Source organism: Nicotiana tabacum, chromosome 16 (assembly GCF_000715075.1).
Source record: "Nicotiana tabacum cultivar K326 chromosome 16, ASM71507v2, whole genome shotgun sequence".
Lineage (NCBI taxonomy): Eukaryota > Viridiplantae > Streptophyta > Magnoliopsida > Solanales > Solanaceae > Nicotiana > Nicotiana tabacum.
The window spans coordinates 84,088,599-84,110,956 of record NC_134095.1 but is presented as its reverse complement, the minus strand read 5'-3'; the positions used below and the strand labels follow the sequence as shown (position 1 = coordinate 84,110,956).

General features: G+C 38.5%; 2 protein-coding genes across 2 annotated transcripts; one reads left to right on the top strand and one right to left on the bottom strand.

The window, feature by feature from the left end:
* Positions 1 to 1,400: 1,400 nt before the first annotated feature.
* Positions 1,401 to 9,078, top strand: LOC107817612 (uncharacterized). The gene is made up of 7 exons (XM_016643469.2): positions 1,401 to 2,316; positions 4,606 to 4,684; positions 5,695 to 5,846; positions 6,427 to 6,550; positions 7,120 to 7,305; positions 7,594 to 7,665; positions 7,787 to 9,078. The coding sequence occupies exons 1-7, from the start codon at positions 1,865 to 1,867 to the stop codon at positions 8,603 to 8,605; spliced, it is 1,884 nt and encodes a 627-aa protein (XP_016498955.1). The 5' UTR covers positions 1,401 to 1,864; the 3' UTR covers positions 8,606 to 9,078.
* Positions 9,079 to 9,335: 257 nt separating this feature from the next.
* On the bottom strand, positions 9,336 to 22,057 carry LOC107817613 (uncharacterized). The gene is made up of 5 exons (XM_016643470.2): positions 21,818 to 22,057; positions 20,593 to 20,666; positions 20,416 to 20,519; positions 20,225 to 20,290; positions 9,336 to 9,962 (listed from the first exon to the last, which is right to left on the bottom strand). The coding sequence occupies exons 1-5, from the start codon at positions 21,886 to 21,888 to the stop codon at positions 9,711 to 9,713; spliced, it is 567 nt and encodes a 188-aa protein (XP_016498956.1). The 5' UTR covers positions 21,889 to 22,057; the 3' UTR covers positions 9,336 to 9,710.
* Between the last annotated feature and the right edge of the window lie 301 nt (positions 22,058 to 22,358).

Below are 22,358 nucleotides of genomic sequence, written 5' to 3'. Positions count from 1 at the left end.
TTCAGACATGGTTAGAAGTACTAGACTCTATTAAAGATATAGAAAAATCGCTTTTCAAAAGTTTTAAGTAAAGATAAAAATGCATGATATAAGATTAAAGACGAATGCTCTGATACCAGGAGCCTTACCCAAAATTTAGAAGAATTTATATTAGACATAGAAACCGGATACTTATGAATTTAGGAGTAATAAGAAGATCCACTTCTAAACACAGGTCAGCAGCCTTTATGGTTATAAACCATAGTGAGATAGTAAGAGGAAAAGCAAGAATGGTAATAAACTACAAAAGACTAGGGATTGGTTAAAAATTAAAGTCTTATGGTAGTCTCTAAAAGTAATACTATTAAAGTATTATTCTGTTTTATTATTGTTTGATCCGCTTGGTATCAGAGCTACCCTGCAAGGCTGGACAAGATAGATTTCTGAAGAGTTTGGAATCCATTCTTCAAATCCGTTCCAAAACTTAGCTATAAAAAAGAGAAGATACAAGAAGAAAGAACACTCAGAAGAAAACAGATGGATTAGGACTTGGATTCTTAACCATATGTTTGTCTTGTTCTTTTTTTTCTTGAAAGAAATTTTCTAATGTCTGTTTGATTATATTTTCTATTTTCTCATTTTTTTTCTTTTTTGAAATTATACCCTTCTTTTTTAATGTTTCTCCCTGTGTTAATGTTGGGTAGTCTTCGTCTCGATGGACCTTCATCTTCACTTTTTGGCAAAGTGACAGCCATAAACGGATTTGGTGTGTCTTTACCGGTCACCGTTTGAACCGGACTAGCTGTATCATTATCAGATACAGTAGATTTTGCTACATTCATTGGGGAATGCAACACACTTCTCATAATCCTGTCTTTCTAATTTATTTCTTGTAATATTTCGTTGAAAAAAATTGAATAAATAATGTAATCTGGCCTGTTTGGACATAAATTTTGCCGAAGCTTGAGGGATTTTAACTGACTGAAAAGTTTGGGATTTGCCGGCTTCATTTTTTCGATGAGGAATTTTCCCCTACTTTTTAAAGCTGAAAGTGTTGGATCTTTCATGGTGGTGTAGGTGGTGATGAAGATAACACAGAAAAAAAAGAGTTCAAAAAAAGTAACGAAATAAATGGGGAAAAAAATAAAGGAGTTTTTGACACGTGGCGCGCGCGTACTACACATCCCACCACAAGACTGACTATGTGTTACCAATGGGATATTAAATTCACCCCAAACAAGAATAGGGGGACTAGGTCATCCGTAAAGTTAAGGTATGTTAATAATTTTTTCGAACAAATTTGACGGGCATTTTATGTATTTTCTCTAATACTTTTAATAATTTAGATGATTTGAGAAAATTCACATGCAAGAAAGTAGGAGTTTACTGATATCTTTTACAACAAATTCATCACTTGTTCTTAATCTTGCAAACTCTCAAAGTACTACTATTAGACTTTGAAAACAATACTAATTGGACGTCGTCGTATAATTGTCCCTTTTCTTGTCCTATTAGGAAACCTGATCTGTATACCCTCTTTATATGGAGTGTCATGTTAAATTAGATTTAAATTATATCCAGTAATTTAAAATCCCAGCTTTTATTAACTTTCTATTTCCTCATTCTATATTTCAACGGATTAAATCCATTCTATGTATATATACATGTATTTATGTATGAACATTTAACATTGATCTTTACAAATTCTACTTTAGTGTGTGTGTGTGTATCTGTAACTGAATAGTGCATCATTTGGTTCTGAAAACCCTAAGTTTGAAGTTTGCTGTCTAAATTGGATATCTTAGTGCTCAAAGATTCGATTTTGATTTTGATTTTGGGGAATTCTTGGAATTCCTGGATCTGGGTGTGTGAAAAATTAATATAAATGGCGGATCAAGAAGATGAAGAGTTGAAAATGGCGTTAAGGATGAGTATGCAGAAGGAATCACCGGAGCCAAAGAGGAGCAAACCGGGAGAGGAGGTCGTCGGTGCCGTTGGGGAAGAAGGGGAGTCGCCGGAGGTGAAAAACCGGCGACTGCAGAGGGAATTGATGGCTGCTGCTGCTGAAAAGCGGATGATAGTGGCGGCCAAGAATGTGGCGGAGCCGCTGGCGGAAAAGAGTGGTAGGTCTGGTAGTGGGGTGGTGGAATGTAAGGATAAAAGTGTGAATTTGGTGAAGGATGAGGATAAAAATGTGAATTTGGTGAAGGGTGAGGAGAAAATTGTGAACTTGGGGGAAGAGCTTTCAGTTGCAGAGGCTAATGAGTTGTTTTCAATGATCTTTGGTTGTGAAGTTACCAGAGATATTCTTGGTCAGTGGACTAATCAGGGCATAAGGTATGGTTATATTAATGCCTTTCTGTTTGTGAGAATTGGAGTTAGGATTATGTGTTTGTGATAATTGAGATGTTGAATTAAGTTTACTTTTACTTTTTCTTCTTTTATGATGTGATATAATCTCTCAAGGTAGTTTGTTCATCTAGCAATTGCACTCAATTACTTGCTATTGGCAATTGGATTTTTACTTGTTCTCGTTGATGACTCGTTTTTCGCAGTATATTTAGTGTTCTTATAAATATTCTTGGTTTCCTGTGTAGATAATCGTCTAACAAATAGCTGTTACGGGCTATTTTGTGTTCTTATTTTCTTTTCAAAATTAAAAAGAAAAGGTGCGTAGGTGTGCCTGTATAAAATAAAAACGAAATAAGAATATCACTGAAAATAAGAAAGATCACAAAAAATCGAATTGGTAGAAATGAGTAGTTCTAGTAAGATGAGTGATATGGTTAATGTTATGTTTGGCAGAGATTTAACGCAAGTGTCAAGGTATTATTCGCTTTGGCTCGCCTCCCTCCGAGCCACCTCAAACCTTTTCGGTCTCACGGTTTGCACCCGGGCTCTAGCCAAAAAGATGCCTTAACATTTGAATCTTGAACTCGCCATATATGACCCGTAATTTCCCCCGGACCAAGGCAATCACAACGCCTTTCAGGTGTGGCATGTGGAGGAGCATCATGAAGAATTGAGAATCCTTCAGTGGCAACATCTCTTACAGGGTGGGAGATGGAAGGAGAATCACCTTTTGGAATCATAGGTGGTGTGGAGAGGATACTCTGAGGGTCTCCTCCCCCACGTCTTCAGAGTTTCAAACCAGAAGGAATTGATGGTCCAACAGATTCATAAGGAGCATGTAAGGGGGTAGTATGAGACCTCTCATTTAGAAGGAACATGCAAGATTGGGAGATTGCGGAGCTGCAAGATTTATTGTCGCTGCTATATGGGCAAGACAGGCCTCAACCATCTTGTGATTCTTGGAGATGGGGTTTGCGTGGCGATGGTCTGTTCACCGTAAAGTCCTTTTACCAGAGTATGTTGGTGAGAGAGGAGGCCTCTTTTCCATACTCCTCGATCTAGATTCCTAAGGCGCCCACGAATGTGTGCTTTTTTGCATGGCTAGCGGCGAGGGGAGTGATTTTGATTGCTGAGAATCTGCGAATAAGGGGAATTACACTTGTTAGTTGGTGCTATATGTGTAAAAGCTCAGGGGAAGAAGTTAATCATCTTTTGTTGCTTTGCCCTGTGTCCTCGACTTTGTGGAGGGCGATCCTGAACCTTTTTGGTGTTCAATGGGTGATGCCAAGTACTGTAAAGGAAATGCTATATAGCTGGGCCGGTTTCCATAGAAGAAGAAAGCAAAAGGCGTGGAAGTTCGCTCCGTTAGCTCTCATGTGGATAGTTTGGGGGGAGAGAAATAGGAGAGCTTTTGAGGGGATTGAGTCTCCTTTTTAACATCTTAAGAATAGTCTTTTATCTTTGATCGCTTTTTGGTGCACTCATATAGCCCCTGTTTATATAGAAGATTGGGCGTCTTTTGTAGAGAATCATGTTCTGATGTAAATTCTCTACTTTTTGGTATATACTTCTTGTATACGGGAGTTCTCTCCCTTTTGATTATATAATTTACCTTATCAAAAGAAGTTTGTTCTAGTTTTGAGAAACACAAGATTTGTTAAATTGCTAATTTTTCCTTTCTAAATTTATATTTTCCCAATTGAAATGAGATACAAAGCGTTTTTGTTCTCTTAAAAAAGACCATTTTGAAGTGTTCAACCACATCAGACCAAACCATAGCCAAAGACTCAAGGTTGGTTCTGGTTTCAGGTTTAGGCAGGAACTGCAACAGACCATGCACACCTCTTTTGATATTGGGTATTCAATGTTATGAGGAGACGACCCATTCGTCCTTCAAGTAGTCCATCACTGATGCTTATCCAAACCCCCTGCACCTCAAAGTAGTGCCCTTTTGGTGTCATGGCCTCCATCCAATATACCTAGCTAAGTGATGGTAGATTTCACTTATCTTAGAGGCGTTTATGATGCATTACCTAATGCAAAATCTGTCGTAGTATGTGCTTTGTGTCGAGTGTTTGTAGAGGATGCTGTCATTGCCTCTTTCTGAACCTTGTATACGTACTGAGAGAAAATTCTAGTGCTACTTAGAAGTTTATATAATGTTGTTACTGGTATTGTTGGTTCTCTTAATCTAATCTTTGCTTATTTAGGTTGAACATTGTTTCACAGATTCATCTGAGTTGATTTTCTGATACTTGAAAAAATATTTTATAGGTTTAGTCCTGATCCAGATACATCAATGGGCTTAGTGCAGCATGAAGGTGGGCCCTGTGGTGTGCTAGCAGCAATACAGGTAATACTTTGGTTCTCTCTTGTTTCTTCTTTAATAGGAAAAATACATACGTCCACCCTAAACTTGTCTAAAAAACTCAGTTACATACTTAAACTTTGTGGACATCTTTTTACCCTCTTATTCTTGACCAAGGTGTATTAATTATCCCCCTCAGAGGTTGAACGAGCGTTGCTGGTAAAAAAAACAAGTTAAAAATGAATTAAATTGCACAAATGTCATTTTTAATAGGATAAAAATTTTAAGTTTTTGTTAAATCTTTTCTTTTTATTTTTTATTCTTTTGTTTTTCTTCTCTTTCTCTTTCTTCCTTTTCTTCTTCCCTACAATTACATACAAAAGGACCCAACTTTATGAACCAACAGGCAGCAGTTTAGGATGGAACTTATGTCTTTACCCTTAGGAACAAAATCACAAATCAAAGTTTCTTTGATAAAGATGAACTGATTGTCATTTACTCTGGTTTATTTTTTTGCAGTGGACAGATAGGTTTCAACTTTTTTGAATTTTTTTATGTTAATCACTTAATCTTATAGCTATTTTCTGCAGCAGATAGATAGTTTTGGACTTGCTTTGAATTCTTTTATGTTAATCTCACAGCTACTTCTAGTGGTCAAGAATGAAACGTGTCCCTGTTGTACAGTAAATTTAAAGTATTTGCTAGAAGTTAGAAATTGAGATGGTTTTACAGCCATATGTATTGGATACAAATGTCAGTATTAATTAGGAAAAGTTGCAGTGCAAGTATGCATAAATTTCTTGTACATTCATGGGCATCTTCTGTCACTTCCAATAAATAACCAGGTACCATTTTGTTCTGCTGGATGGCGAAGTATTTGGCTTCTTACTCTTTAGATCTTTATTTTGTTCGCTCTATGTAATTGCGCACCATACTTTCATTTTACTTGATTCTACATTCATCGTACTCCCTGTTTGACTTTAGCATCTTTTGGACTCAATTTAACTGCACATAGTGTTCCATCTCTTTTTGACAAAGGTTCCATGATTCTGCAGGCTTTTGTTCTGAAATACTTATTGTTTTTCCCGGAGGAATTAAATATTGTTTCACCTAGCTTGTCCGCCAATGTGGGTTTGAGAAGATTGGCTGACAAAGAATCTGCTGGAGCTGATATTTTTTCATCTCTAAGTGAAGAGAAAAAATCAAGGTTGATATTGTGAATCTTGTTGCTATGTGGGCATATTTTATTGGGTTTTAAAGCGGATTACTGAATTTATGTCTCATTGAGACCGTTTTATATATTTAACTGCTACAAGGCTCATATATTCCTGGGATATATTTATTGCACATCACACATGTTCTCCTTTTTTTTTTTTTTTTTTTTTTTTGAGAATGGTAACAATTTATTCATCAGCACAAAAATATGTGCTGCTGGTCAAATTTACAAAAAGATACCAGGGAGTTTAATATGTCTTTTTAAAGGACTCTAAACACTGTAATATTGACTCTGTTTCAACTACAAAACTTCACATCACACTTGTTTTTTTTATGTGAATACTACCTTTCATGAGTGAGAAAAAACAAAGTAATCCCCTACCCCAAAGGGACAATTGCTGACTGCAGTTGGTGGTCCTTTTCATTTTCTCCTGATTGTTAGTTGTCCGATTGAACTATCTCTTCGTGAAGTAACTGGAGTACTTTTATGTAAATGCTCCTGGGAAAATTTTGATATTTTTAGACAAATCCTGAATAACTTTTTTCTTTTACTTTTTTTTGATCTGGAACAGAGCATTGGTCAGAGGCATGGGTGAGATATTGTTTATGTGCGGAAGCAATAGAAGGGTTGTGATAGCATCTTTGAGAATACTTGATGGTAACCTTGAGGAGTCTGAGGGGCGTTCGAGTGATGAGGTAAGCCACTAGATGTCTGCTAGGAATTTGTTTTCCATGTACTTGTTAAAAAAAATGAATTTGTTTTCCATGTTGCTCCTTTTTGTGCTCCTCCTGTCCAATTTCATTGTTTGGGGAATCAAGCAATTTTTATTTGGGTACACATTTTTCGTACTTCTAAAATATATTTAATTATAAGAAAATTGTGATATATAATACAATTTTTATCTTATTCTAAATATGTACAACCGAGGGTCTTTCGGAAACAGCCTCTTTACCCCCTTGGAGTAGGGGTAAGGTCTGCGTACACACTACCCTCTCCAGACTTCACTAATGGGATTTAACTGGGTCATTGTTGTTGTTGTTATATAAAAAAGTAGAGGAATGCATTCCGAATCTGTTTTTACATGTCCTTTTTTGTTTTCTTTTTCCTTTTTTTTTTTTGGATAAGAGATTTTCAGTTGTACCTTATGGATGTAATACTTAATCAAGAACATGTGCATGTGAAGGTGCTTGCATTTAATAAGTCTATCTATATTGGTGAATGACTAATGTTTGATTTTAATAGGTTGCTGTGTTTTGTTATACAGGTCATTTCTAAAGCACTTGAAGGTCTCTCACTTGAATCCGGGGCTAACTTGCAAAAGGTTTTAATCATTAACACATATACATCATCAATAGATGCTCTTCAAAGGCTTGAAGCACTGCTCCCTGTATTCCGAAGTCGTATGGGAGCAATGCTGTTCCTAATATCAGCTCTGCTTTCTCGTGGAATGGTAACTTCTTTTTTATTTTTTCACTTATGTGTATGTGTTGTGTGAGGGTAGGGGTTTCCGCTCCCCATTTTTGCTACAACATAGAAGAAGAGTAGGCTGTTTCGTTAGGATCGGTCCTAGTTCAAACAAGATGAGAGTAAGACATTTACAAAAATAAAAGTGAACGGTGGATTCGTGGAAACACTTTTAATCTTCTCCAAAATGATTAAGAGAAAGGATCATTGACAATAGCATATATCTTGTAGTGTATTAGTCCTTTAACGGATATCTCTCTCTCTCTCTGTACAGGACTCTGTTCAAGCTGATAGGGATGATCCTTCTCAACCTTTGGTTACAGCACCTTTTGGACATGCTTCACAGGTATCCCGAGATTAATAAAAGGCTAAGTTTTGGTGAATATATTGTATGCTCTTCTGTTTTGTGCCAATTATAGACTTAGGTACTGGTTAGACTATGTTATATTTTATCTTTCCTGGAACAGGAAATTGTGAACCTATTGCTTTCTGGGGAAGCAGTTGCCAATGTGTTTGATGGGAGGATGGATTTGGGTGGTGGCATGTTTGTGAAGGGTATCTCCACAACGGTGGAAGTTGGGTTTCTTACTCTGCTAGAGTCCCTAAACTTTTGCAAAGTTGGCCTGCATTTGAAGTGCCCGAAATGGCCAATATGGGTTGTTGGCAGCGAATCTCATTACACTGTCTTATTTGCTCTTGATACGAAAGTTCAGGAGGAGAATGAACTTGAAGGCCGGGAAACAAAGATCCGCAGAGCTTTTGATGCACAAGATCAGAGTGGAGGTGGTGGATTCATTAGCGTGGAAGGTTTTCATCAAGTCCTTAGGGAGACTAATGTCAGTCTTCCCGCCGATAAGCTTCAAAACCTCTGCAGCAGTGGATATATTGTATGGAGCGAATTCTGGCAGGTTCTGTTAGACTTGGACAAGAGTATGGGAGGACTAAAAGATCCTAGTGGATTAATGGGGAAAAAGGTCTTTGATCTTTACCACTTCAATGGGATTGCAAAATCGGTTATGAATGGGAACCAGGTTTCATCTGTAAATGATTTTCCAGTACAAAGGCCTAGACTCACTAAGTTGAGGGTTTCAGTTCCCCCAAGGTGGACGCCGGAGGAGTTCATGTCTTCAGGCCCTGGTACAAGTGATCCTACTGCAGGTAAGGATTCTGTTACTGAAGTTTCAAAACCGGAACCTTCTCAGCATGCTCCTTTGGTTGACTGTATCCGGACACGCTGGTCCCGAGCCACATGTACTTGGGAAGGTGATGCACCAAGCATAGTTTGATTGGTATTATAGTTGATATAGTCTGAAACAGCCACCTTGTTTTCTGGGGATTATGACGTAGAGCAGGAGTCAATTGAAGTGTAATGCGACGCTCACAGCTTTCTGGGCAGGAAGATTTTTGTCATGGCAGTTTTCGTCCGTGAACACAAGGCAATACCATTTTCAACTGTGTGATATTGTAACTTTTAAGATTCTAGTTTGATTTGGAGAAGTCCAATTCTGAGGGTAAGAGAGGCAGTACTGTTATTTGAACTTCGGTCATTAATTTATTCACCTTGTGCTGTTGAATAGGTATTCCCCCCTTTTTTCTCTGAAGGGATATCAATAAGCATCAGTCTGGTCATTAATTGTTGTTGTTAACTGTAGAAAGCCTCTCATCTTTGCGGTTGATTAGGGAATATCTTATTCAAAGAAGTGTGTGTCTCAAATAACATGTTGTCTATTATATTTATTAATGGATGGAATTCTTTAAACCTCTCTGCTTATGACTTTGGTCCTCAAATGATGACTGAATGCTACGATTTATATTTTACCTACATGTGGGTTGGCAAGGAAGGCAACGAAGATAAACAACTATCTCTGACTTCCTTCCAATCACATGTTTTTTTCTCTAAACCTTTTTCACTTGAACATTAATGTGTTAATTTAAGGCATATCTCTAGATTGTTCTTGTTAATACTGCACGTTATTTTTCATGTATAATCAAACAAAAATGAACAGACTCATCTCCTTGGAAATCTATAACCAAACAACATGACAATGAAACTCACTAAAAGAGTAATCCAGTGTTAGTTAGATGAGAACCAAAATTCCCCGGATTAAAGATCATGAAGTCAATGAACATGTGGAGAAAGCAAACTGAGGTCTCTGGAAAAGAAACCTTACAAAGACCAAAGACATTCCATGACAAGTCAGAATTTGGAAAATTTTACAAGATGTCATCTAAGAACAAAAAACACGCCATGATGAATACTGGAATGCTGCTCCATTAATGGTATTCTCTGCTCTGAGTAATCCGGAATGGATAGCTACTCCACAATTTTTCCAAGCATCCACAGAAAGTCACACTCAGCTGAAAGACTGTCTTGGAGACGTATAGCTACATTCAGACCCATAGGCTTCCAAAGGCTTCTTCAAGTGCCCTTTTCCTGCTTATCTCTAGACTCCACCCTCCAGCTCTAGCAGCCTTCTCAGCTTTTAGTTTCATCGTTTCTTCATCTTCATACTCTAACCCTGGAATTGATCCAACTGGAAGAGGCTGCGTGGGCCGTGGCTGAGCTATACCTCCGGCAACTGCAGGGGCATAGTGCCCTTGTGGACCAGTACTGGACCCTGCCTGAGGACCTAGGCCCAAAGCCTGCAGAAATGAAGAAGAAAAACTTAGTTAAGAATAATACAAAATAATCTGTATGATCACTATTCAAGAAGTGATAGGTCAATATGACAAAGTGTAGAACCAGCGACAATCCAATGGCATTCCTTCCTTTTCCTTTGATCTCATACATTGTTGTGTAGAAACCATCCACTATCCTTTTGTCCTATTCTACTATTTGTAACCTCACTCACTCCATTTTTGAAAAAGCAAAAAAAAGATAATCCTTTAAAAAATAAACTAAAATAGAGTGAATAAACCAACAATCTCTAACAACTTCTTTAAACACTACATGCAAGGTAAATTTCGGAGCTTTCTTTAGCTTATCCTCTCAATAGCATCTCAAGGAAGATGAATGACCTTGAAATTACCGTATTTATCCGACTTTGTTTAATCAGTTAGGTAGAAAGAATTTAGAAGTGAGAAATATTACAGGAACTAATAAGGGCCTGAAGTCCCAAGGATATACTAGTTTTATGCCATTCATGGCATCATCCATATTAGCAAGAGAAGATCATAGTGTACTCAAAATTTGTTCAAACCATGCAAATCAATACCATAGAAATTCCTGTTTAAGTTTATGCAAGATGATCTTGATTTAATTGGTAAGATTTCTGTAATCACTACCACTTTAAATCTCTTCCGCACCATAAACTTTGTCAAGTCTCAAAAAGGATACCAACCGCTGAACTAGCAGTTGCAAATTTGCATAGTAACATTTAATTACTTCTTTCAAGCTTAAATTATCTTCTTAATTTTGTCCAAATGACATTTAAGGCCATATTAGTTGGAGGTACTATTAAAGAAAATGAAGCATAAGAAGCCTAGCTTGACTATTCCAGGACAGATAAACAGTGCAAGAATTTAGGAATTTTTTGAAAAAGGATAGCATTCAGCATACGAAGCCTGCAATATGTATTGCAGGACAGCGACAAACATTGCAGCATTCAGGAATTGAACATATTGGAAAGGAAAGAGGAGAGTGGTGGTTTGACCAATGAGCACGAGATCCAGTGGGAGGAGATCACAGTAGCTTTGGTTGAATGTACCTATATAGGAAATAAGCTGAAAGAGAAATCCCTGAAAGGAGGAGATAACAACACCAAGTTTTTCCACTGCATGGCAAATGTCACCAAAGATGTAATTTTCTTACAAATCATTATCAGGCTTTCTCGGAGCGTAATAAGGACCGGGGAAGATTTCTCTGTACCAACTTGTCAGGAAAAGGAATTCTAGGATATCTAGACACTATATGATGTGAGGGGAAGGGGGAGGGGGGAACACCAGGCCAAAACAATGTTAAGAATCAGCCTGGACAAAAAGGAGCTTGATAAAACTTGTAAAAAAGGTCGAGTGGAACTGTTCAGGTGACAAGGCACCTGGACGAACGATTTCACCCTCGCCCTCAGCAGTGTTCTTTTTTTTAAATAAGGTAACTTGCCTTCAACATGGTTAGGATGTGGTGAAAAATGATGTGATGGAACGCTAAGTTGCTTGGACTCTTCACTTTCGGTGCCACACTTGTGTTGAAACAACGCGTATGTGGGTATGAGTATGAGATCCGATCCGTATAGGATCCAGTCAATCGATTTTTAGAACTTTGACCAAAATGGACAAAGAAATTCGAGACAGATACAGTAATTTCTTAAACCAAAAAAAATTAGGGTGAAATTGAAGAAAATATAATAGCTTGTATATAGAAATTTCTATGTTAGTCCTTTTCCTTTTTATCTCCTTCTCGGATTCTCCTCTTGATTCATATTTTCTCCTTCTTGGGGTACCTTGTAAGTTTTTCACATAATGCCTAATAATTTAGACATATTTTTTTTTGAGTAAGGTAACAATTTGTATTAATATAAAGACTTCACTGAGATTGTGAAGTCATCCATAATTATAATGTGGGTGTCCATACAAAACTAAACAAAAAGGACATTGTTCACCCTTGATCTTCTTACAATGAATCTAGGGCATCTAAGATGGATTCATGATCCTCTAAAAATTTTCCTTTACACCAAAAATAAAAAAGAGCTACACATTTCATCTTTATCCTCTAAATGTTGTTGGAATTATCTTCAAAGCATCTTTGATTTCTCTCTTCCCATACTGTCCACCAAATGCAAGCTGGAATAATTCTCCATCTCTCCGTCTCTCGAAAGTGCTCCCTCTTTATTCCAGCTAGCTAGAATATCAAAGATTCTTCTCGGTATTGCCCATGAGATTCCCCTTAGACTAATGAAAATCCTCCATATCTGAATAGTGAATTTGCAATGCAAAAAAAGATGGTTGATTATCTCTGCTTGATCCCCACATAAGTAACACCTAGAGCACAATTGGAATCCTCTTTTTGTTAAATTGTCTTGTGTTAGGACTACATCTTTTGCCAATAACCATGGGAAGCAAGCGGCCTTATATGGAATTTTGACTTTTCATATCATCTTCCATGGCCAACATCCTATTTGATTATTAGAAATGTTATATTCTTTGTATGCACTCCTAACCGAGAACTTTCCCTGCCCATTCCCTTGCCACATGATAAGGTCTTGGCTTGCATTGGTTGTTCCAAGACCCTATAGAACTCAGTGAGTCTATCAAGCTCCCAATCATTTAACATTCTCCTGAAAGTGAGGTTCCATCCTGGGCTATCCAAACCTCTGCTAAAGTTGCTTGTTGTTATTGATTCAATTCATGAATGTCAGGGAAGAGATTCTTCAGGGTTCCTTGACCTAGCCAGTTATCATTCCATAAAGATACTTTACTTCCACTTCCTACTTTGAACTTTGCCTTGTTAATCACTTTTGGCCAAAGGTTTCTAATTGATCTCCATAAGCTGACCCCATATGGACTTCTCATTGGCTTGGTTGTCCAGCTACCTTCCCTTCCATACTCCTCCCTAATGACCTCTATCCACAATGTTTGGTCTTCTACTGCTAGTTTCGATAGTCACTTCATCATTAGACATTGGTTCTGCACTTGCAAATTTTTTATTCCTAGGCCCCCTGCCTTCTTGCTGGTAGTCAGTTCATTCCACTTCACTAGATGAAACTTCCTTTTCTCAATGTTGCCTCAAAAACGGTATTTGTCAAAAGGCGGCAAGGAAATGCTTATTAAAAGCACTTTATCGAGTATGCCCACATATTACTTGTCCCTGTTGCAAGCGCCGGTGAGCATCACAGAAAAACTGGAGCGGCTTCAAAGGAATTTTCTTTGGGATGCGGTGGATGGAACTAAAAAGTTTCATCTAGCGAATTGGCAAACAATCACTTCCCCAAAAAAGTGAGGTGGACTTGGAGTAAAAGATCTTAGGGTATTCGACAGAGCTTTATTGGGGAAGTGGCTGTGGAGATTCAGGGTAGTAGAGCATGCCCTATGGAGGGAGGTCATAGTAGAAAAGTACGATTCCACGGGAGGGGGTTGGAGGACCAAGGCAATCACAACACCTTTCGGGTGTGGCATGTGGAGGAGCATCATGAAGAATTGGGAAGCATTCAGTGGCAACATCACTTACAGGGTGGGAGATGGGAGGAGAATCAGCTTTTGGAATCATAGGTGGTGTGGAGAGGATACTCTCAGGGTCTCATTCCCTCACGTCTTCAGAGTTTCAAACCAGAAGGAATTGATGGTCCAACAGATTCGTAAGGAGCATGGAGGGGGTAGTATGGGACCTCTCATTTAGAAGGAACATGCAAGATTGGGAGATTGCGGAGCTCCAAGATTTGTTGACACTACTATATGGGCAAGACAGGCCCCGACCATCTTGTGATTCTTGGAGATGGGGTTTGAGTGGTGATGGTTTGTTTACCGTAAAGTCCTTTTACCATAGTATGTTGGTGAGAGAGGAGGCCACTTTTCCATACTCCTCAATCTGGATTCCTAAGGCGCCCACGAAGGTGTGCTTTTATGCATGGTTAGCGGCGAAGGGAGTGATCTTGACTGCTGAAAATCTTAGAAAGAGAGGAATTACACTTGTTAGTTGGTGCTACATGTGTAAAAGCTCAGGGGAAGAAGTTGATCATCTTTTGTTGCATTGCCCTGTGTCCTCGGCTTTGTGGAGGGCAATCCTGAATCTTTTTGGTGTTCAATGGGTGATGCCAAGCACTGTAAAGGAGATGTTATATAGCTGGGCCGGTTTCCGTAGAAGAAGACAGCAAAAGGCGTGGAAGTTCGCCCCGTTAGCTCTCATGTGGATAGTTTGGGGGGGAGAGGAAGGAGAGTTTTTTAGGGTATTGAGTCTCCTTTTTCACATCTTAAGAAGAATCTTTTATCTTTGATCGCTTTTTGGTGCACTCATATAGCCCCTACTTGTATAGAAGATTGGGCGTCTTTTGTAAAGAATCATGTTCTGATGTAAATTCTCTACTTTTTTATATACTTCTTGTATATAGAAATTCTCTCCTTTTTGATTAATACAATTTACCTTATCAAAAAAGAAAGTTCCTTCTCATAGCATCAATTCTTTTCACTACATGCAGTGGAGCTGGGAATAAGGACATCATGTATGTAGGCATAGCATCAAGTACTGGGTTGATAAGAGTCAATCTTCCCCCATGGACAGGTATTGATTTTTCCAATTTGCTAGTTTCTTCTCACATTTCTCCAACACATTAGTTCATATGCTTTTTGCCTTACTTTTTGCACCCAGAGGCATCCCCAGATATACGGTTGGCAGCTCCCCTACTTTCCCACCTAGAATGTTGGCCAAGCTTCGGATACTAGCACCTCATTAACTGGGTAGATGAAACTTTTCTGCCAGTTAATGTGTAGTCCAGATACTGCTTCAAATAGGATGAAAATCACCCTCGGTATCTTTACCTGTTCTTTTTCAGCTTCATAAAACACTAAGGTATCAGCGTACTGCAGATGTGATACCCTCGTGTTGCTATTAGCTCTGCTACTCACTTTAAAGCCTCTAATCCATTCATTTGTTTGAGCTACCTTTACCAAGTCATTGAGTCCTTCCATAGCTATAATGAACAAAAAAGGAGAAATAGGATCCCCTTGTCTTAGCCCCCTCTAAGATTGGAAGAAACCAGTTGGGGCCCCATTGATCAGGATTGAGAAGCTTACCGTTGAGATACAATATCTTATCCAACCAATCCACCTTCCTCCAAAGCCCATCCTTCCTAGAGTATTAAGAAGGAATTCCCAATTCAAATGGTCATATGCTTTTTCTATATCCAGCTTGCATAGCATCCCCGGCTCTTTGGTTGTTTTCCTTGTGTCTATGCATTCATTAGCTATTAGAACTGCATCCACGATCTGTTTGCCCCTGATAAATGTCATTTTGTTGTGAGTCCACCAGTTTGTTGATCACCTTTTTGAGTCTCTCAGTTAGTAACTTTGAAATGATCATGTACACACTGCCTATCAAACTGATAGGCCTGAAGTCTCCTAATTCTTTGGCCCCCGTCTTCTTAGGAATTAGTGCCATAAAGGTGGCATTCATGCTTTTTTCAAAAACTCCCCGACTATGGAAGTTCTGAACTGTTGCTACCACATCATCCTTGATTATCTCCCAACACTTGTTGAAGAAAGCCATTGAGAACTCATCAGGCCCGAGTGCTTTGTCACCTGCACATGCCCTCACACTGTCCCAGATTTCCTGTTCTTCAAATGGACTCTGTAGCAATAAATTGTTTTCTGTTGAAATCATTGGATGGTTCCTGCTAGTCACTGTTGGTCTCCACTCCTCTTCTTTAGTGTAAAGCTTTTTATAGAATTTGATGATTTCCCTCTTAATATCTTCTGAGCTTTGAAAAGTTTCCCCTTCCACCATCAACTGATCAATATGGTTGAATCTCCTATGGGCATTTGCAGTTCTGAAGAAAAACTTTGTGTTTCTATCTCCCTCTTTCAGCCACAGTGCCCTGGATCTCTGCGTCCAAGCTATTTCTTCTCTGTTTGCAATCTCCTCAAGTTCCATGGACAAAGATGTTTTAGATAAAATTTCCCCATCATTCAAAACCCTTTGTTCATGTACCTTATCCAAGTCTGCCAGTTGAGTGAGAATGCTTGATTTCTGCATGGCTAAATTACCTTCAACTGATTTACTCCATTCCTTAAGTTTTGCTTTTAAGGCTTTGGGTTTAAAGGCCAGAATAAAGTCGGGCCTTCCTAGGCAAGTAAAGGACTTCCACCACTCTTCTATTCTGCTAGTGAACCCTTCAGTTTGAAGCCACCAATTCTCGAACTTGAAATATGTCTTGACCGGTTCCCAGGAGCCTGATTGAAGCATTAAAGGGGAGTGATCTGCCCTCACTGTCTGCATCAATTGTTGCTTTATATTGGTAAACTTTTCATTCCAATCAGCTGAGAACAAGAATCTGTCCAATCTGGCCGCTGCTACATAGACATATTTTTATAACTCTATTTTAAAATATTTGAATTATTTTCAGCCGAATTTCATGCACCCGTATTCGTACCTGGATCCGTACCTCCGAATCTTAAAATTTAGATCATGAAGGATCTGACCTCTAGATCCGCACCCGTATCAGACACCCGCACTCGAGTCCGAGCAACTTAGACGGAATGCATGGACCAATTCTACAGGATGTGGTTTGTCTCAAGGAAGCTTTAGTTCATCCCTTTTTTGGGATAAGTTCATCCTTTATAGTTTAAAAATGAAGAGGGTAAGTGCAGTAGAAAACAAGGATATCTGGTCTATAAGCTGGTAAGAGTGTGTAAAAAATCATGGAAAGGTACTGTCAATTAGGTTGAAAGTGCTAATAAACACCTTAATCAACCACATAGAATGCCTTTGGAGGAGGGAGAGATTTTAGATGCCAGTAATTAAATGAAACTGTAGATTCGAGGTTGAGATGCAGAAAATTGAAATATTCTGCAGATTAGATAATTAAATCTACGATGAGCTCTCTGTGATGATTAATAGAGCTCTTGAGGATCTTTTTGGGAGCTATTGAGGCATCCAACAATAGACTCACTGTTGTTCTTTTTATTTGTTAAGAAGTTGATTTGTAAAATTGGAATGGAAATGGGAAGGGAATCATGAAGCATAACAAAAAAAATTATTAATAAGGGAGGGAGAGAGAGAACAAGAATCTTAAATAGAGTACTCTAATGAGCTAGTCAATACAGAGAGGAATAACTCCAATTACAAAGACATTAGCTAATCACATGGGAAAACGAAAGACAAGACCTAACCGACTACTTATAGCCAAATCAAAAACAAAAGGGAAATTGTTAAAATGGAGGAAGTTGTGGAAGAAAAGGCCAGAAATGCGTCGTGAACGGTAACCATCAGAAAAGGTGAAGTAATGGAAGACAAGACCATCACAGGCTGCTACCAAATGCAGCATGGGTGGATAACTATTCCTTTTTTTTCTTGAGAAGGGGATGGGTGGTAACTATTTTTTTTTTTTTTTTGACGACCGAGAAATCTGTCTGCCGATCCTTTGGACCAACCGCAGCCTTCGAAACTCAGTGGATAATTGGCCCGCCCCTCTACCCTTCTCCACTTAAATACCAGGCTTTGCTTTGCATGGTGTGGGGACTTTAACCTATGACCTAAGACACAAATCCACCACCCTTTGCCACTTGAGCTAGGTCCTGGGGGCGATGGGTGGTAACTATCTGAGGATATAATATCCTCCGCCTAATGGGTTGTAACCATGAGATAGTTCATAGTCGGACAACATCCTCCATGTAAGGCTTATAATCTGAGCTAAGTTAACTCACATGCTTGTCATAATAGCCAACTTTTCTCCTCATGTCTCCCTGCTAACAGAAGGCACCCTATCTTATGCCTTTCGTAAGCTTGTGCAGCATTTCAGAGATAGTGACAACCTAAGCAAATTTTAGGTGAGCAGCAGGAATAGAAACATCTCCAGTTCATGCGGCTGAGGTTATATCCAGTCTCCATATCTATGGTGATACGGAAAAATTTCCAGTAAGAAAAGTACATAAACTTCGTGAGCTAGCGTCTACATTTTGACTAATCTCCCCACAACATACTTGGGCTTGCCTCTAGGAGGTAAGTTCAAGATGTTAAACTTTGCAAACCCATCAAACAGAAAATTGAAAGGTGATTTGAAGGCCAAAAAACCAATTTTTTTATTGATGACCAAGATCTGTATGGGGCCAACCATTAGAACCAACCGCAACCTTCGAAACTCGGGATAATGTGCACGCCCATCCAAAAAACAATATTTATCGAAAGGAGATAAAAACACATTGACGAAGACGGTAGCTCTCAGGTGTTCCTACACATTTCATGTCATTATTCAACACTCCCTTGCTAGTGAGAATGAGGAAGGCAAAACTAATGGAGCAAAGGATAAAACCATCCATTAGGGTGGGATAGGCTACTTCTCAATTGAGGCAGGAAGATTGGGCATTCCAAAAAGATCAAAGTATCAAACTTATGGAGATCTACATGCAAAGCCAAGCCCTACTGAGGAAGGTGATCCTGGCAAATATGAATGGCACCTGTACCTTGAGGAGGTAGCTATCTGATATGGGACAAGCATGTATAGGGAAATTATGAGGGACGTGAAAGAATATCTAGGTTCATTTACTTCATGTTCGGTAATGGTAACCACATTTGCTTTTTATTGGATGCATGATGTGATGATTTAGCACAAAGAGCAGAGTTTTCCGCCTTATTTATTATCATGATGGAGAAGGAAGCTATGATAGCTGAAATGTTCGGGAGGAAAGAAGGCCAAGAGTTGCTACTCACTGCTGTCAAACCCAACTCCCACTTCTGTGGCCACGGAAAACAATCTGGAGGAGCAAAGCCTTGCAAAGTGAAATGTTTCACTTGGCTGAGTTATATGGAATGGTCCAACCTCAAAATTCTTTTTGGTGAAAGCATCTTCTTATTAGTGGGAAGTGAGGTCCATGTAGATGACGGTATGGAAGACTAAGCCACCTAAGAAAGTAGGTTTCTCTATTTGGCAGACCACTTGGCAGGATAATTTGACGAGATGAAAACACAGTGTACTCGGCGTTGTTTATACAAAATGAAGGGAGAGGAAGTGGATCACCTACTACTACATTATAGTTTTATGACAGAGCTAGCGGGCCTAGTTATTCCATGTTTAACATATCGGACTAGCTGGAATATTAGCAGAACGCAACATGGGAACTAGGAAGATTGTTGTCGGAAGTAAGACTTGTGGAAGACTGCTCCTCTTCGCAATTGTTTGTCTGATAGGGAGTAAAGACTAAACAAATTTGAAGGTGTAGAAAACCCCAACCGGAGAGTCAAAATCTCTCTATACTTAAGGTATATAAAGGATGTCTCGTATTCTATAAATAGTTGGATGAATTTAGTATAGCTTTGCTATAAATTCATAAATTACAATGCAACACCAATTTGATGTGACATTAATGAGATATTCAATTGTATAAATAACAAAAAGAAGAAAGAAAGAAAAAGAAGCCTGGCTTATGCATGGGAAGGTTGGAAAGTTCAGGGCACTTGGTTCATGGGGTTTCGCTTACGCACCATGGCCTAGATGTCTGTCATTTGCATGCTGTGACATACATGGCCTGGCTATAGTTTATACACCAGCATATGACAATGCTACATGCACCAGGCATTAACCAAGGTCACAGGAAGAAAGGCGCATAGGGCACAAGAAACTCAAAGGAAGACAGTTGTGATTTGAGTCAGATATATATATGCTTTTACTCTATTGATTAGAGGGTATAGGGGATTCAATGATTTTTAGTCAACTAAATTGTATAACTTTGTGTTTTCTGGCTTTTAACACTGTATATGGTCATGCATCTTAAACCGTGGTTCAATTATAGAACATGGGAAAGAAAGATGAGTACATACGTTATTCCAAATACTTTTGTTAGTTGGTAGATTTCCATATTCCAATTAATTCTTATTTTCTGTACAAAGAGTGAAATTGGGAAGGAAGAAAAGTTGGAGAAAGCTGTCCTACACTATCACTGACACCGCAAGGGAACAACAGTTAAAGCTTATTCATCAGCATGAAAGTTAAAATTAGAAATCAAGCCGGAAGCTTGAGATGCTTATGCTGCTTGCTGAATACTAAGAATTTTCCAAGATATTTGACCAGGGTATACCAACAACAACAAACAACAACAACAAACCCAGTGCAATCCCACACGTGGGGTTTGGGGAGGGTAATGTGTACGCAAACCTTACCCCTACCTTATGGCAAGGAAATAAGATAAAAGAAACAAATAGACCAGGGTCTACCAGAATCAGTAAATAATCACAAATCTTAAGAGTGTATTTTAGATCAACTCACTGCATCACCATCAGGCTGGGTAGGCTGTCCCTTGCTGGCTGCCAAGGCTGCTGCATATTCTTCAGCCTAGTTAACCACAGAGCACTATATGATTAGAGAGAGAGCAGTTCACAAAATACTAGTGCTTTGCATGCAGCATTTACTACAAACTGTATCCTTTATATGACAACCAGAGTACCATAAGGACGAACCTTACGTGCTTGAGCAATCATGATTTGCTCTGCATTTTCTCTCTGGTACTGTGCAATCTTTGCCTCAATAGCAGGAACATCTATTCCTTCAATTAAATTGAATACTGCAAATGACAGCATTTCATTAAGCAAAAAGTTAAGATTTTCAACTTCAGCAAATAAGTAACTGAAACTTACTCATATCCTCCACTTCCTCTAGATAATCATTGTACTCGCGCAATGACGGGAAATCCTCTTCTCTTTTATTAAAGCTGCAAAACTACATGTTAGAATTATAAGAACAACAATAAACCCAGTGTAATCCCACAAGTTGGGTCTGGGGAGAATAATGTGTACGCAGACCTTACCCCTACCTTCTGAAGGTAGAGAGGTTGTTTCCGATAGACCCTCGGCTTAAGGAATAGTGAAAATAAAGCAATAACAAGGTACTAGGGTAACGGAAGCGAATGACACAACATGTCATAATAAAGAACTAGGAATAAGAAAATACAAGAATACATGTTAGAATTATAAGAGCTATCTAGAAAAGAAAAAGGAAGGAAAGAAAGCATCAAGAAGAGAATTTCATGATAGTATAACACCAACCGATTGTTTGGTTCACAAACTAGTTATGCATGGATCATAGTGCACAAAAGAGAGAAAGTCGCTTGACATGGTCTGGTCATGCCTTGCGTCGATCTCCAAATGTACTAGTTTGTAGGTGCGAAAATATGGTGAGTGAAGGTGCTAAAAGTACAAGCGACATGCCTAGAATAACATGGAAAGAAGTTGTTTTGAAATGCAAACAGACCTAGCAAATATAGGGCACAATGGAAGAATACAATAATTAGTTGAGACGATGCGTTAGTACATTTACTTTAGGTTTTACGTTTTCCAGGATCTTTTAGTCATATATGAGATCTATACGCCAATAAAAAAATACAGAGAACTTCTAATACTAATTATTAGTTTTAATTGTATAGTATGCCTGTAAGATGAGCTTAAATGAAGTGGTATACTCAGTGAGCAGATTCATATAGCCAACCCCAACTTTCTTGGAATTAAGGCGCGTAGTTGTTGTACTAGTCATACTTCGAAACGGTAAGTCCAAGAGACTACTAATATTTATAATGAAGGTTGTACCTTTTAATAGTGCAATTTACCAACACATTCCCTAAGCATGTCCTACTTGATTTTCACTCAAAATCATCTCCTTCCATTATTTACAAATATAACTGCATTTCTCCAGAAACCAACTATTTACTCACCACAAAATCAAAGAAAGTTTCCAGCTTTGCTAAGTTTCTCAGAAACATATTATCAAAATAAACTGTTGCAATACGGAGAAAAAAGAAAGTCCAACAAAAAAATTGATAAAACAGACAGATGATTAAGTGAAGGGTTAGTGTTTGTTTGAGATTACATGCTGGCAATGCGTTTTCTGATGGCCATTTCTTTGCCGAAGGCATTATTAGTTCCTGATGCCACCACCATACTTGGACTTCCAGCCCCTGAATTACAACTTTGTCCTCCTCGAGTTCTCTACATCTAAAGGGAGAGAGACAAGGAAAGAGTTCACCGGCGGTAATAGAAGTCCGGCGAGAAAGATCGGCGGTAATGAAGGTCCGGCGGCAAGTTGAGACTTCACTCCATTTAATGGGGCGAAGCGAATATAATGCAAGTTTTCTTTTTCTTTTCTGTCCCTAACTAAATTAGAGGACATTTGGCTAAGCTTAACCAGATCAAACTAGCTTAGTACTTTTTTTTTTTTATTTACTAGTTTTTAGATAATCTATATCAATTTATAATTTTTTAAAAATTATGCAATTATTATTAGACTATGTGAATGACTTACAAAATATTAAAAAGCATAAGCTCTTGAAAATGATAAATCTTGATTTATTTAAGCCAGCTTAAAATTGAAAAAATTATGTCACAACAAAATATTCTAACGCCTTATCATA